General features: G+C 39.0%; 1 protein-coding gene across 3 annotated transcripts in view; it reads left to right on the forward strand.

Annotated features, from left to right (window-relative positions):
* ATP7A (ATPase copper transporting alpha) overlaps positions 1-15,976 on the forward strand; it is a 69,794-nt gene extending 53,818 nt beyond the window's left edge. For all 3 annotated transcript variants that reach the window (XM_075184437.1, XM_075184440.1, XM_075184439.1), the window contains exons 16-23: positions 348-530; positions 1,580-1,787; positions 2,944-3,090; positions 5,591-5,733; positions 7,909-8,112; positions 8,503-8,620; positions 11,397-11,499; positions 12,933-15,976. In XM_075184437.1, coding sequence (XP_075040538.1) covers positions 348-530; positions 1,580-1,787; positions 2,944-3,090; positions 5,591-5,733; positions 7,909-8,112; positions 8,503-8,620; positions 11,397-11,499; positions 12,933-13,209 — 1,383 coding nt within the window. In that variant the 3' untranslated portion in view covers positions 13,210-15,976. The remainder of the gene's footprint in view (positions 1-347; positions 531-1,579; positions 1,788-2,943; positions 3,091-5,590; positions 5,734-7,908; positions 8,113-8,502; positions 8,621-11,396; positions 11,500-12,932) is intronic.
* The last annotated feature ends 277 nt before the right edge of the window (positions 15,977-16,253 follow it).

Raw genomic sequence — 16,253 nt, forward strand, 5'->3', positions numbered from 1 at the left:
ATTGTACGGTGAGGGGCGGGGTTACTGCAGGGAGAGGCTAAAGTCATTTTATAGATGAGCTTTAACTCGTTGTTAAATGTACTTTTAAAGAATTGTAATCTTAAAGAATTGTAATTGTAAAAAGAAATGTACTTTTTTCAAATTGTAACCTGGAATTTTTAATTTGTTTACGGGCCTTGTAACACACAGTGTTTGTTTTTTCAGATGTTCCCCCTTTTATTCAGAAAACAGAAATGTAAAAATCTTTTTTTTTTTTTTTTTTTTTTAAATAAATACTGCTGTAGAGTAGTTTCTTGTTAAATGCAAATATATGATGATAAATAAATATGTATTTTCTGTTTCCTCAGGTGAAGACTGTTGTATTTGATAAGACTGGCACAATCACGCACGGCTCTCCAATTGTTATGCAAGTGAAGGTGTTAGTAGAAAGTAACAGAATGCCAGCAAATAAATTACTGGCAATTGTGGGGACTGCAGAGAGCAACAGTGAACATCCTCTAGGATCAGCAGTCACAAAGCATTGTAAAGAGGTAAAGAAACTGGGATTTGTAAAGATTTTAATGTTGGCCACTCACATGTACAGCCGTTGTTTGGCGGGGACGCACATTGATTGCTCAGACACATACATGTGGTGGACTAAATAATACAGGTCCTAGACTTTTTCCTGGGGGGAGGGGGTGAGAATTAAGTGCCCCACTCCCTTTCTCTCTATATATACACGACCTTGTCGGCAGAGACAAGGCAGAAGATGCTGCCCAGCCGATCTGATTGTGCTCAAACTTAATGCTATAATATTTATGTGGCTTGCATGTAAGTGTGGTGCCACGCACAAGATGAAGTTGGGGAAGTTTAGTTGAAAGTGGTAAAATTACCATTCCTGATTGCTTTATTTGTGATCAGCACTAGTTGTCAATGCAACATTAGTTTTCAGATTTCAGACTTTTTTGTGTGAAAGCTGACCCTGTGGTGGTGGGTAAGAATATGTATACTGTAAGTGTATAAGTACTATTTCTCTGCATATTTGCATTTGTATGGCAGGTTTCACATGTACAGATAAGAGAGAACACCTGTTACAGACAAGGTTTCACACTAGTGATGGCCCAACTAAACTCAGATAGTACACTAAGAAGACTACGTGACAGCGATATATTTATCAGTTGGCGTGTCGCTGTGTGGTCTTCTTTGTCTACTGTAAGAGTTGTAACCATCATAGTGATTGTGCTGCACAGGTGAAATGATAGCAGCCACAGGAGATGACCCTGCAGATGTTCTAAGCTAAAATTGTTACCCTACACCAACATCTTTGGCTGGATGGAGTCAACCACATCCATAGATACAGGTGTAGAGTGTAGTACAGTAGAAAAGGTTTCCTGGTAGGGGGGAATTCAATTGGCCATCACAGCTGTGCAGTTTTACTGTTACTACAGTAGAATTATATGCTTAGTTTTCCACACACCTCTATATACAGGCGAACTGTCTCCGGAATGGCTGTGAGACACTTTGCGCTGAATTGAACGCCTTCCCCCCCACCCTAGATTCTATTATGTAGTTATTTTTGCTTTCTGTTGTTTTTACACAGGTCTTGAACGCGGAGACCCTTGGCATATGTTCTGATTTTCAGGCAGTACCTGGATGTGGGATCAGCTGCAAAGTCGGTAACGTTGAGCACCTTTTGTACAGAACCAATCAGACAACAAACGAGAACAGCAAAAATGCCTTGTTAGTAGAAATTGATGGAAAAATTCAGGACGTATCTCTTCATCCTATCACAGACTCCCACATAGCAAGTAAGGACAAATTCATACATTTATGTTTGTGTGTAAAAACAGACAAAAACAATTGTATTGAGTTGTAAATCAATTTAATGGCTTTAATTATTGTTTAGGATAACTGTTTCTTTTAGGGCTCATACTCATGGACAGTTGTAGTGCATAGGAAGGTCCCCCTAACATAATACACCAAGGTTGATTCTTCAATAAAACAATGACAATGGGGCAGCACGGTGGCTAAGTGGTTAGCACTTCTGCCTCACAGCACTGGGGTCATGAGTTCAATTCCTGACCATGGCCTTATCTGTGTGGAGTTTGTATGTTATCCCTGTGTTTGCGTGGGTTTTTTCCTCCAGGTGCTCCGGTTTCCTCCCACACTCCAAAAACATACTGGTAGGTGAATTGGCTGCTATTAAATTGCACTTAGTCTCTGTGTCTATGTGTGTGTGTGTTAGGGAATTTAGACTGTAAACCCCAATGGGACTGATGTGAATGAGTTCTCTGTACAGCGCTGCGGAATTAGTGGCGCTATATAAATAAACGTGATGATGATGAATGGCCATTAAAAACCCAGGATAGAATAGGCAAGCAATGTCCCCTGTACTGGGACCATTGGAGAGAAATGTCCACTCCAAGAGTCCCGATTTCCACCGCGATTTACTGAATCAATCTAACATAGATTTCCCTTCCCCTGTTCTTTAACCTGCAGTTTGTTACCTTTGTGTGCATTTCCCAAGAGCTGAATGTAGTTAATCCTCATGCTGTGATCTTGGGCTGTTGATTATTGAGGATTGTACTGACTTTAAACCCTGAATTTTCAGTACAATGATTATTGATCATACAGTTCACATAAAAATAATAAATCCCTATTTGAAGGGCTGTGCATGTTTCATTCACAGCCTGGTGAATGAAGTGCAGGACACTTGGGATTCTGACTACAATTTTAGGCTTAGGTGACCTCTAGTATAGACATACTGATTTAGTTTTACTTTAGAGAATATCCATTATTTTGTATTTGTTGGTAATTGAGGACATATGAATGTACAACAATACACATCATTTGGAAATATTCGTAATTACACATGGTATGTATTTTCAAAACTAGGCTGCTAGTTCAATTCATTCTATAGCTGTACAATTTCACATCTGTTACAATAAATCTTTCTTTGTGCAGCCTCCTCCCCATCTCAGACGTACTCCGTGTTGATTGGGAACCGTGAGTGGATGAACAGGAACTTTCTAACTCTGAAAAGTGAGACAGATGTTCTTATGACTGAACATGAGAAGAAAGGTCGTACAGCTGTCTTGGTGGCTGTTGATGGTAAGTATGAACCATGAGAGGGAATTCAATTGAAAACAATGTGCAGCCAAACACCACTGTGATGTTCAGCTGAGTATATTTCTGGGTACTACATATTGAACATCGCAGATTTTGCTTCACATCTCTATGGGCCAAATTCCACACGCCCCACCCACCTTCTTCTACACGACTTAATTCACTGTCTGTTCATTATCCCTAGTAACCGAAGACGAAGTATCTGTACTCATCTTATCATCTCACCCTACAACCTGCCACCTCAATCCTATTGCCTCCCAATGTATCTGCTCCCTCTCCCCAAATGCATGCCCACCTTTAGTTCACATCTTCAACGTGTCTCTCTCCACTGGCACATTTCTGTCCTCCTTTAAACACATGCTCGCTAAAAAAAAGCAAAAAAAAACCAAAACTGCCTCTCGGCCAAGCCATTCTTTCCCACTGTTCGCCCTATTTCTCTCCTCCCCTTTTCTTCCAGACTATTTGAGCAATTTGTGTACAACTGCCTTCTAACTTTAACTCTTCTCACTATATTTGTCACTCTCTGCAATAGTTCTTCTTAACCCAACATTCAACTGAGACTGCACTCACAAAGTGATCAATGATCTACTTACAGCAAGGTCTAATGGTCACTTCTCCATACTTATCCCCCTAGGCGCCTCTGCTGCATTTTACTGAGTTAATCACCATCGTCTGTACACCCTTCACTCCATTGGTCTTGGGCGCATAGTACTTTCATGGTTCACTTTGGACTGCTCTTTTATTGTCTTCACCTCTGTAACATCCTCTCCTCCTATCTGTTGGTGTCCCTCAGGGCTCTGTTCTTGGCCCTCTGCTTTTCTCACTCTATACCTCTCTTTTCTTGGGAAGCTAATTTACTAATTCAGTTTCCAGTACCACCTCTATGCTGAAGGCACCCAAATCTACCTCTCCCCCCCCCTCTTTTCCTCTGTACTCTCTGCTGTGACCAACTGTGTCTTTGCTAACACCACATGTCCCATAACTACCTAAAGCTCAAAAACAGAGTTTATCATCTTCCTTCCTTCCTCCCATAGTCAACAGCGCCCCTCAAATCTCCCTCACTATCAATAACGCCACAATGTCTACCTCTCCACCTCTGACCTCTCATCTTCTGCACTATTTCAAGAACCAACTGTATTTCTGCTAAGAAACTCTTATCCGCTCTCTCATCTTCTCCGCCTTGACTACAGCAACTTCCTCCTACCGGGCATTCCCCTCACCTGTCTATCCCCTCTTCAATCATCTTAAATGCTGCAGCAAAACTAATCTTCTCTCTGCATTTTGGACCACATGGCAAATCCTTATACTGGCTTCCCTTGTCCTCCAAAATCCATTTCAAATTACTTACCCTTACCTACAAAGCCATCAACAACTTCAACCACTTTATACATTTCATATCTCATCTCAAACATCTCTCCCTCTTACCCTCTTAAATCTACCTCATATTTGCGCCTCATTTCTGATAACCACCATCACTCCTGCCTACAAGACTTCTTCTGCTACCCACTTATTGAATTCCCTACCATACCCAACCAGACACTCCCACAGCCTTCAATTCTTTCACTGCTCTCTGAAACCCTAACTCTTTATTAGACCTTACCCTATTCCTGCTTATACTGCCCACGCTAAAGCACCCTCAAAACTCACACAATCTCCACTCTAAGCCACACTTATTCCTCTAGTTTCAGTTGGGCCCCCTTCCAATTAGACTGTAAGCTCTCTCATGAGTAGGGTCTTCACTACTCTGTCTGCACTTATTTTGGTCTGCCTTTTATTTCCCCTTTTTATGTCCTGTTCTCCCTACTGTCCTGCCTTGTGGAACAATGTGGCGCCTTACAAATACGCTATAATAATGCTGACTGGCAGGACTTGGTTTTTGGTGGCCCCATATAGGATACATGCAGGGGGGGGCTTTTGCGAACAACTTTAAATATTCAGATTGTAGTTTAGTAAGTATATTTTCATTATTAAAGGCCATATACTAATAGGAAGGACAAATTTCACAATATTGTCTATTATGTCCCTCTTTTATCTATGTCCTTTGTCCTCCACTGTCCTTTGCTGTGGAACACTGTGGCACCTTTACAAATTTACAATCCTAAAAATAATACCATCTGCAGGAAATATTTGATTGAAGTCATTGCCAATAAAGGAGATGCGGACAGTTAATAAATGTAATGGTTCACATACCTTTTCCCACAAAAATGTTCATGTGGGATCAATGTGTTTAGTACAGGCAAAAAACAGTACAGTTTTTGTACAGTTGTATTTCATTTATATATAACTTGTGTTAGATTAGCCTCTATGTAGGTAAAGAACATTATCTGTGCTGTATAGATTGTAAGCTTGCGAGCAGGGCCTTCTCACCTCTTTGTCTTTTTAACCAGTTTGTTTATTAGTTTACTGTGTTTGTCCCTAATTGTAAAGCGCTACGGAATATGTTGGCACTATATAAATAAATGATGATGATGTATTTGTTTTTCAGGTATTCTTTGTGGATTAATAGCTATTGCTGACACTGTAAAGCCTGAAGCAGCATTAGCTGTTTATACATTACAATCAATGGGCCTAAATGTCGTCTTAATGACTGGAGACAACAGCAAAACTGCAAAAACCATTGCCTCCCAGGTAATTAATAATCACGAGAGAGAAGACTCTGTATTGTCTCCTTTGCAACACTTGGAGCATGCATCTGTATTTGAAATCAAAACTAGTGTACAAATCTGTCATACGATTATACTGCTTTATGAGGCCTTTCTTGCACATGCATAATATGTATGGAGGTGGGGTTGGAGATTAGACTTTTGTACCTGGGCTTAGAACTTAGGCTAAGTTTATGGCTTGGATTTGGTTTTGGGCTATTTGAATATTTAAAGTCCATAATCCTCTATGTGGGAATAGCTTTTAAAGCTATATGGCAGCCTCAATCAGCAATTTTTTAAAAAAAATAAAAAGGAATCTGAGTTGTATTTGTTCTGAAATTCATGGAAACACCAGAGTTCAACCTCTTTGAAATCTCAGAAAATATTTATTTTGGCTTTAGGTCCACTGTATATTTTCCCTACCTTCTGTGGCCTCAGTTTCACTTATTGTAGACATATTATAATGGACTAAAAGAGATCATATATACTTTTTCATTTGTAGCCTTTAAGCTGTAAATCTGAGAGGTGTGTACAGGCGGTGAAGGCAGGTTTTAGGAGCCAGCCAGGAGTGTGTGTTAATCTGGCAGACCACCAAGTCAGACGCCAAGGACTCCTGCAATGTTTGTTTTTTATTATGCAACCAATCCACAATCTCACTATAACTAATAGTCTATGTTATAATAAACAAACAGGGAGTTCCAACCATCCTCTTTATTTTGCACTGTGAGGATTAAGAAACCTACTTTGTTTGGAAAAATTGTATTTACCCACTAGGCGGTTTACACTGATTAACTAATTCAGTGGCACCAAACAGCTGTAGGTTATGCTATTCAGTGACTCCTAGTTTTGCGGTATTCCTACATTTTTACTCATTTGCTTTTGTTGGATATCTGTTCATTTGTTACTATATGGTTATTATTTTAATGGGCTCAACAGGCATTGAGTGCAAACGTACTTAGAGCTGCAGAGCTCAGGATATGGATCAGAGAGCTGCACCAGTTAATACATATATGTTTCAAAAATGGAGCAGAGGTGACAGAGAATGTTGACCAATGTAGACGAGATAAGTACTGAGTAACACAACCGATGGTATGATTTATCTTATCGCAAGGTGTGCAAACCATCGCTCCTCCTCTACTCATCCTTCAGACATGTTCCTCAGTGAAAAGCCATACAAGTGGATTAGAGGTTTCAAATATGGAGGAAAAATTGCTAAGACACTAAATACATAGACATTTACTTACTTTCTCCATTGACTTCTGTTTGGAAAACAAAATGTAACCTGGACATCGCGTACATTTTTTAATATATTTATTCTGCACACCTAAGAAAGCTTGGAGGACTTCCATCGGGACTGATCTAGTTTAATTTACTGAATTATAGGTCCAAAACTGGTTTAAATTAGCTGGATTTGCATCTACTTTGACGTCCACGTAGAAGACACAACCATCCCTTCATTTGAAGGTGAAATTGGCTCTCTGAGAGTTCAATAAGTCAGAAAGGCATCTCACTTTGAGAAACCCATATATATATAAAGTTCCTTAAGGGAGGTGGGTCAGGGGCGCTGTCATAATAAAATAGTTTACCGCAAATAAAGACACATTTTTAAATAGTATGATACTTGTATTCCGTAAAAAGAATATTCATCACATTGTTAAACTTTAAACTGTAGCTCAGTACAAATGAAAGTACGTTAATCTCCATGTAAGAGACATTGACAAATGCCATTGGAATTGATAAGTGAGTAACCTTAAACACACGAACATTTTATTTGGTTTAGTGCTAGTAAATGAACACATTTTGATATGCATTTTTACTAGAATTTAAAGCTCTCTGTAGGCTCCCAGATGTGTTTTTAAATGTGATAAATGCAAAATATGGGACAAGTAGTATTCAGAAAAACATTGTTGCAACTCAAGTGAAATGTCAATGGTAACACTATCAACCATGGTTTCTATTGGTATAGTCATTTCCATGCTTAAACACATTAAAAAAGACACCAGTGGGTATGAGCCCTTTCTTCAGCTTTTGCAACAAACATAATTTATTCTTTTGGTTTAGAGCTTCATTGAAACACATTGGTAGGGATGATAGAAATGATATGATTTGTTAACTTGTATCTTGTGTTGTCTCTCCCCCCCTCCCCCCCCCCCCCAAAAAGGTTGGCATAACCAAAGTGTTTGCTGAGGTCCTCCCATCCCATAAAGTTGCCAAGGTACGGCAGCTGCAGGAGCAAGGGACACTGGTGGCAATGGTTGGTGATGGAATAAATGACTCTCCTGCTCTCGCCATGGCTAATGTGGGAATCGCCATAGGGACTGGCACTGATGTGGCCATTGAAGCTGCAGATGTAGTTCTGATAAGAGTAAGTGTAAATGTTTTGTCAGTTTAAGGATAGTCATAAACAAATCTACAGGACTCTACCGGTCAGGCTATAAAGTGTTTATACTATTTAGAAAATGACACGTGTCTAAAAATGATGGATGTGTTTACAATGTTGTTTAAGTATGGCATTGAGGTCTTTTATTCTGTTTCTGCCATACACTGGAAATCTGGAATTGAGATTTCTAGTAATGGCTAAAAGACTTGTGTGAAATAATTTCTTTTCATAGTAATTTACTCCAAAGGTTTGTTTTATGAAACAGATCAAAGTCACTTTGTTTGTCTTTTTTATTTTGCTTGCAGTTAGTGTTCTCAAAGGGATAAATTCATATCAAGTGTGAAATAAAGCATATGCATGTTTTTTCTCATGCAGAATGATCTCCTGGATGTTGTGGCCAGCATAAATTTATCACGCAAGACTGTGCGAAGAATACGAATAAATTTTTTGTTTGCCCTAATTTACAACCTCATCGGCATTCCTATAGCTGCAGGTATGATAAAGCAAACTAGATATCCTTGGGAGTATTTGTTTGTGTTTTTTTCCTTTTTCCTTCAGGAGAAGCTAAATTATAAATCCTAGCATTTCCTACATGTCAGTGTTGCAGTTTCTGTAGATAATAATGGCTGGAGTAGACAGCCTACATAGGTCAGTAGTAGTGTATACAATAAAATACTGCAGTACTGAAAGATAACAATACCTCTAAATTGACCAATATGAAACCACAGCAATATTGAGCTCGTCTGAATATCTTCATACCAACTGTTTCACTGTTGCTGGTTTCTTCATAGAACGTATGTTTATAACCGCATACATACAGAGGTCGAAGTGGAAGTGTGTACGGTGGTATGACATATCGTCACTTCTACTGCCTTCATTGTAAAACTATAAAATTCCATTCACTTAAATTTCCATTACAATTTTCATATCACCCCTTCTAAATTTCCACTTTGACCACTGTAGTGTGTGATGCAACTTTCTTTATATAGCCATTTCATGTTTATTTGCTTTTGTTCCCGTTTTTTTTTTTTGGTGTGTGTGTGAAGGGTGTAAGCCTGATATTTCATTCGCATTGTTATTGTGTATGTATAAATTATAAAATAAAAATAATAAAAGATTTTTAAAATGTAAGGGGCATATTCAATTCCGATCCGTTACCGCGGAAAATGCGCACTACTGCCGGTAATACGGTATCGCAATAAAGCAGATTTTCGTACGCAGCCCTATGGGCTGCGAACGAAAATCCACGTTATTGCGGTACCGCGGATTAGGTTCGCGGCCGTTCTGGCGCAATCCCGCGAATCGGGATCGGAATTGAATATGCCCCTAAGAGTCTTACAAAATATACTATGAAAAAATGTATTTAGGATGTAAAAGTAATATTTTTTGCCCTTTTTCAGTCTTTTAAAGTTGTCGTTTTTGTTTTTGTTTTTTTTCTTTTTGAAAAATAGACGTTGCTATAGTTGTTACATTACCCTTTATTCGGAACAGTGATTCAGTCTGAGAGAAAAATCACTGCTTAATGTGTATTCGATAAGTGATGTTGTATTGTGGCATTAACCAAACCACACCTACTTTTTACTCATTGGCATAAGAGGCAGAGTTGGGGGGCGGGGGGGGGGGGGGGGTTTCCAGCTTAGAATAGAAAGTACTATGAAGGACAGTTTTAAAGACAAGTTAAGGCAATCCTTCTCTTCTCTAGCCTATTCTCGTGTGTATGTATGTATGTATATATGTATGTATGTATGTATACATACATTACACCAACAGGGACTGTAATGACATTCTATTCCAATACATATACTATAATATGAAGTTGGTCCCCTTTTTGCAGCGATAACAAATTCCGCTCTTCTTGGAAGATTTTTCACAAGATGTTGGAGTGTTTCTGTGGGAATTTGTGCCCATTCTGATGTTGGACGAGAAGGCCTGGCTTGCAATCTCTCTTCCACTTCATCCCAAAGGTGTTTGATGAGGTTGAGGTCATGGCTCTGTGTGGGCCAGTCCGGTTCTTCCACACTGATCTCATCAAACCATGTCTTTGTAGTTCTTGCTATGTCTACTGGGGCACAGTCATGTTGGAATAGAAAAGGGCCTTCCCCAAACTGTTGTCACAATGTTGGAAGCATAGCATTTTCCAAAATGACTTGGTATGCTGAAGCATTAAGATTGCCCTTCACTGGAGATAAGGGCTTAGCCCAAACCCTGAAAACAGACCCATACCATTATCTCTCTCCACCAAACTTCACAGTTAGCATAATGCAGTCAGGCTGGTAACGTTCTCCCGGCATCCACCATCCCAGACTCGCCTATCTGACTGCCAAACAGAGAAGAGTGATTCGTCCCTCCACAGAACATGTTTCCACTGCTCCACAGTCCAGTGTCTGTGTACTTTACACCACTCCATCTGACGCTTGGCATTGGTCTTGATGATGTGAGGCTTGCATGCAGCTGCTCGGCAATGGAAACCCATTCCATTTAATCTCCCGCCGCACAGTTTTTGTGCTTACATTAATACCAGTGAAAGTTCTTAATTCTTCAGATATGGAATCAGCAGAGCTTTGGTGGCTTTTTCGCACCATGTGCCTTTGCAACAAAGCGGAAGACCACGTAATATTACAGAACGGGTGCTTCACCCAGCTGTTTTTTTTTTTACTTGCCACCTGGCTTTTGGAACCAAATAGAGTCCTGTTATAATAGAATAAACCATTGTTTCTCCTATTAGAACAGGCAGCGGTGTGTGTTAAATCACTGACCACCAGTCTGACCAGTCCTGGCAAGTGTGGGCGATAACCTCCAAAATTTTTCAATATTATTGCAAAGTATTACAACTGCCCCCATCCAGCTGCTTCTTAATGCCACCTGGCTGGCAAAATTTTCTGGGAGAACACTGGAGACTGCATGGCTAGGTGGTTGATGTCATAAACCTCTGGCAACAGGTCGGATTGAAACACCTCAATTCAATTATATTCAATTCAAATGTGTGTATGTGTGTATATATATATATATATATATATATATATATATATATATATATATATATATATATATATATATATATATATATATATATGTATGTGTGTAGATATATAGATATGGGTTCACTCAATAAATACTGTACACTGACTTTCCCTAAACTTTAGCATCTCTATTAATGGTACAAATAGGTGAATAAATTTCTAGAGTGGATTAATTAGTTACATGAAAATAATGATTGGTAGAATAATATGTGCTGCCGTTTATATTAAGGTTGTTCACCACTCTTGCAGGTGTGTTTATGCCGGTTGGATTGATTTTGCAGCCCTGGATGGGATCAGCAGCGATGGCTGCTTCCTCAGTCTCTGTAGTTTTCTCGTCCTTGCTTCTTAAACTGTAAGTGTTGTTATTTTTTTTTTAAATCTGAGTTTTGCATTCTACTGTTAAAGAGAAATATATCTATTAGCATGGATTTGGCTAATTTGTCTTTTATACATTATCAATAAAACCTATTGAGATAAGTCCGTCCGCACCTGTAACCTATTTTTATGCATATTTACATTTGTTAACATGAATGTCATCTGTATTGCTTCCTTCTCTGGGGCATATTCAATTATGTTTCCGGTCCGCGGGAACGGGCCGCGAAGTCATTCACAATACCGCAATAACGTAGATTCTCGTGCGCACCCCATAGGGTTGCGTAGGAAAATCTGCGTTATTGCCGTACCGTATTACCGTCAATACTGCGCAGGTTCCGCAATAATGCGCGTTACTGCGGACCGGAAACCTAATTGAATATGCCCCTTAGACTGCAATGTAAGACTTCCCCCAGTTGTCAAATTATTGTGGAAATCGTGTACTTGTTATTGCACTGCATTCAAAGTTAATGTTTGGCAAATCCAGTGTTTCTTAGACATGGGCGAAGCCTCATTTCGTTCAGAATTAAAAATGATATTTATTATTTTACTGTGGGATTTTGCTTTAGAAAGGGAAAAAAATATATATTCTGGTTAAATTGGTTCATTTTAGAGTTATGTTTGAACGATCAGCCGTACACAGTGTGAAGCTGAACTAATATTTTTGAGAATGGTGCCTGTCCATTCGTTAGGAACCCAATACCTCCTGAATATAGATTGGGCCTAATGAATATTAGTCAGAGAGTGCCTCAGTGAGGTCACTAGTTCTTAGCATTTTGAGAGCATGCACCCTAGTCCATTAAAAATGGGTGACTCCACTGTGTGTGTGGTTGACATGTCCATTTTAAAACCCTGGATAATACAAATTAGAACAGTGTATTTCATTTGGAAGTTTGTGCAACATTTTACAATTTTTTTTTTTTTATTTGTGTAGAAAAGGGCGTGTGATGATCTCTCGAACCGCCACTGTGGTCTGTTTCTGTCCAGAGAATTTTATACATTCACTGAGATGTTTGGGTTTGGCTGCAGTCCATCAACTAGACCATGTGGAACCATATTAGTGGGGTCAGGGGATGGCCGTGCTTACTAACAAATCACAGTTATCGGCAGGTCATCTTTTCCTGACTGGAGGATAAACATCTAATTGAGTTTTTATTCTTGTGGCCAGTGGAAAACCACATGTTAGATTTTGGACCAAATTGACGGTCAGAATTGCAACATACAGGCCAGCTTTATCCGAGTACCCTTTTCTTTTAAGTGTAGCATTAAACTAATTTAAATGTGTGTTTTGTGTGTGTACATAATACAGCTTTCGTGTTATTTTCCATGCAGCTGCTTCTAACAAAAATAGGAGAACTGAGTAGCTTATTAAAAAATTACCCATTTTAATAGAAATTAATTCTGTTTGTGCAGTTACCGTAAGCCAAGTCGAGAGCAACTGGAACTCCGAGCTCAAGGTCAAATGAAACAGAAATCCCCTTCACAGATTAGTGTTCACATTGGAATCTCGGAAAACAGGAGAAGCTCCCCAAAGCTTGGCATTTTCGACCGGTTCGTAAACTACAGCCGAGCTTCACTCAACTCCTTTCTATCTGACAAGCATTCCCAACACAGCATGCCAATGAATGATCCAGACAAGCATACCCTGCTCATGGAAGACCTAAGAGGCGAGGAAGACACCTTCCTGTGATCAGAAGCACCACAATATTCTAGCTACACTTTATTCTGTTATTGCTGAAAATCACAAGAGAATTGTAAGAAAAATATACCTAAGAGCCAGTATGGACATCATCAATGGCAAAGTACCAATGAGCCTTTTGTAGCAAACATACAATGCAGTGACACCTTCAAGCACTAGATGAGTGAGCAAGGATGTCAAAGCCATTGCCTTGTAAGCTAATGTGCCTTATGCCTTTAGACAATTATTCATTAATAGGCCTGGACACTTAAGAATCAAGTGACTCAGGTAACACTGATTTGTTTGTTTTTTCTATATATATTGACTTTTGGAAAAGTTAGTTGCTCTTTACCTTCTCCCATTGAATGAGGGGATAATTATCTTCCCCAATCTCCCCAGATCATATTTGCTTCAAACCCACCTGCCATGCCAGGCACAGTAGGTCAATGGGAATGTTTCTGACAGGTCTATCAAATCCTTGCAGTCACATTCACAGTGTTTTATTTTTTACAAGATGAATTGAGATTATTTTTATGGCTTTACATTCCCCCACATTGCAGCACATGTCTACCTGCCATTGCACTAATATTTCTCTGTGAAATTGCTAGAAATTGGGTTCATAAGCTCTGCATTTACTGCCAGGTTAGTACAACATAACCTCCCCTATGACTGACTTGAAACCTGTCACTGCCTAATAGGCTCTGTCAGGAACTAAAAGCAGCAAAGATGCTAAAAAGTAGTATGGGTCAAATGATGATAAAATCATTTTCATGTCCAGGGAAAGTATTGTTTTTTATTTATTGCAAGTATTTATGGTGCATCTATATATTAACATGATGTTGTTCTTCCATGTATGTTGCTTCTTTGTTGTGATCAGCGTGTGATTTGATGTAAGTCCTGCAACCCCTGATATTTCAACTGATGAAATATGAGATGCAATTAATGTTTTCTATTTGCTATTTGTGACATAACATTCACTACACGAGCAGTAACTACGTTCTCTCAATTCTATATCCTATGACAATATGGAGTAATAGCAGTAATATATGTTGATTTGTAATATATATGATATGTATGAAAGCTTTATTTCTTTTAAATTCACAAACTCCTAATTTTTATATATATATTGTGTTTAAGAGTATGTGTACATTTATTTTCTTTTTGTCTTGGTCATGCCGACTCCTGTACCTGTCATTCGAGAGGAAAGACAAAAAAAAAATAATATACACAGATCTATTGGGTGGGGTACGAATTAACGACCATCCTGTTGGACAGCATTGCTTTAAAACAAGCCAGTGGCATTCGGCAACCACACATTTAAATCTTTCTTGAAACAGATTTAATAGCACAGCACCAGCACACTTAAATGACGGCTCAGGAAGAGAAGAAATTGTATATTTTATTGGAACTTGCAATGTAGCTAGCCTGACGTTTTGAACACATGCAATATCGACTTGCCTACTGCTGCTGCTGTTCAGCAAGTTCAATCCTTGTACCTCCTTTTTGGATATACCAAAACACACTCTTGCTGCTGACAGCAGGCAGAGATGCAGTACTATGACATTGCTGACTTTAGTTCCTACATCAGAATCGTAAGCTAGCCTCACACATAGCTATTTTGTCAGTCAATTTTAGGTAATTTTAGACTAAATTGGCCTGTAATCAACAAGTGTGGCCAAACCTGAACTTTCCTTTTGTAAGATGAAAATTTTTCTGTTGGCTCATCAGTGAGAAAATACTTATTTTATCAATCCTTTGCATGCTCGCTAAATGACTAGAGCAGTGACCATATGGCCATTATATGTGTGTCCAAATTAGCTACATCCAGTTGTTTGATCTGTGTGTGTTGCCAGTTTTAGTATTTGCTTATATGCTCTGACTAGACAGTAAAGGTCTGACCAACTTGATTTCCCAAAGGTGGTCAAACCCCCGATCAGTAACTTTAGGTGCATATAAGACCATACTTGCCAACCTTTGGTAAGTTAATTCCGGGAGATCCCAGGCAGGGGGGCATGGTTGGTGGGCGGGAGGGGCAGGGCGCGGCAAATTGCGTCATTTTGTCCCCGCCCCAGCGACAAAATGCCATTTTTTTACGGGGGCGGGGCCAAAATGACGCAATTCGCCGCGAATCGCGTCATTTTGAGGAGCAGATGCCATTTGCGGGATATTTGCCTGCTCGCCCGGGAGACCTACCCGAATTTCGGGAGTCTCCCGGACATTCCGGGAGAGCTGGCAAGTATGTATAAGACACAGCCAGGCTCACTAGCGCAAGTAGATGCTTGGACTACTAAATGTGCAAGATATGTAAAAATGTGTAACATTTTGGGGTGCTTCTCTGCAATGCCTTCATTAGCTGTGCATACATGGGACTGTTGTCATATAAGCACGAACACACTTTGGGTCAAGCCACATATTGGGTCATTGCTACACAAACAAGACTTACTAGTCAGTCAGCACAAACTGTTAACCTTTATTATTGAAGAGTATGTACAGCAGATATATTGTCAGATAAGGGGCTATTATACAGTAGGACAAACCAAGCTAAGAAGAATTGTTTCTATTGCACAGCCTTTTTGTACAATCTTTCATATGAAAAAATATATAACTTCACAATGTTCAAAAACAAGTCAAGCTTTTTTCCCCCCAATATTATTACTTTTGGAAACATTATAATCTCAAACTTGCTCCTTTTTTTGCTTTGCTCTCCTTCATGACTCTGGTCCAATATGTGCTCTAGTCATCCTTGCAGCTCCCAATAAATCATTTATTGTGTTCCAAAGATTTGAACTTATTGAAATATTGAGCTTTAGAATTCACTCTGTCTGAAATTATCTTTAAACAATGTATATTTTAGTCAGTCAATGTTTTTTGTTTGTCTCAATATTACAGTAAATGCAACCTCATTTTTAAAAAATGTTTTTTGTATGTATGTTTACAATATATGCTTTATTAATGGATAAACTAAGCGAGAAGAAAATATTATATAAATATATATATTTTATAAGCTGACATTTACAAAGATTTAGATTTACTTTAAACCTCAGGAGGTTCTTTAT

Source organism: Mixophyes fleayi, chromosome 9 (assembly GCF_038048845.1).
Source record: "Mixophyes fleayi isolate aMixFle1 chromosome 9, aMixFle1.hap1, whole genome shotgun sequence".
NCBI lineage: Eukaryota > Metazoa > Chordata > Amphibia > Anura > Limnodynastidae > Mixophyes > Mixophyes fleayi.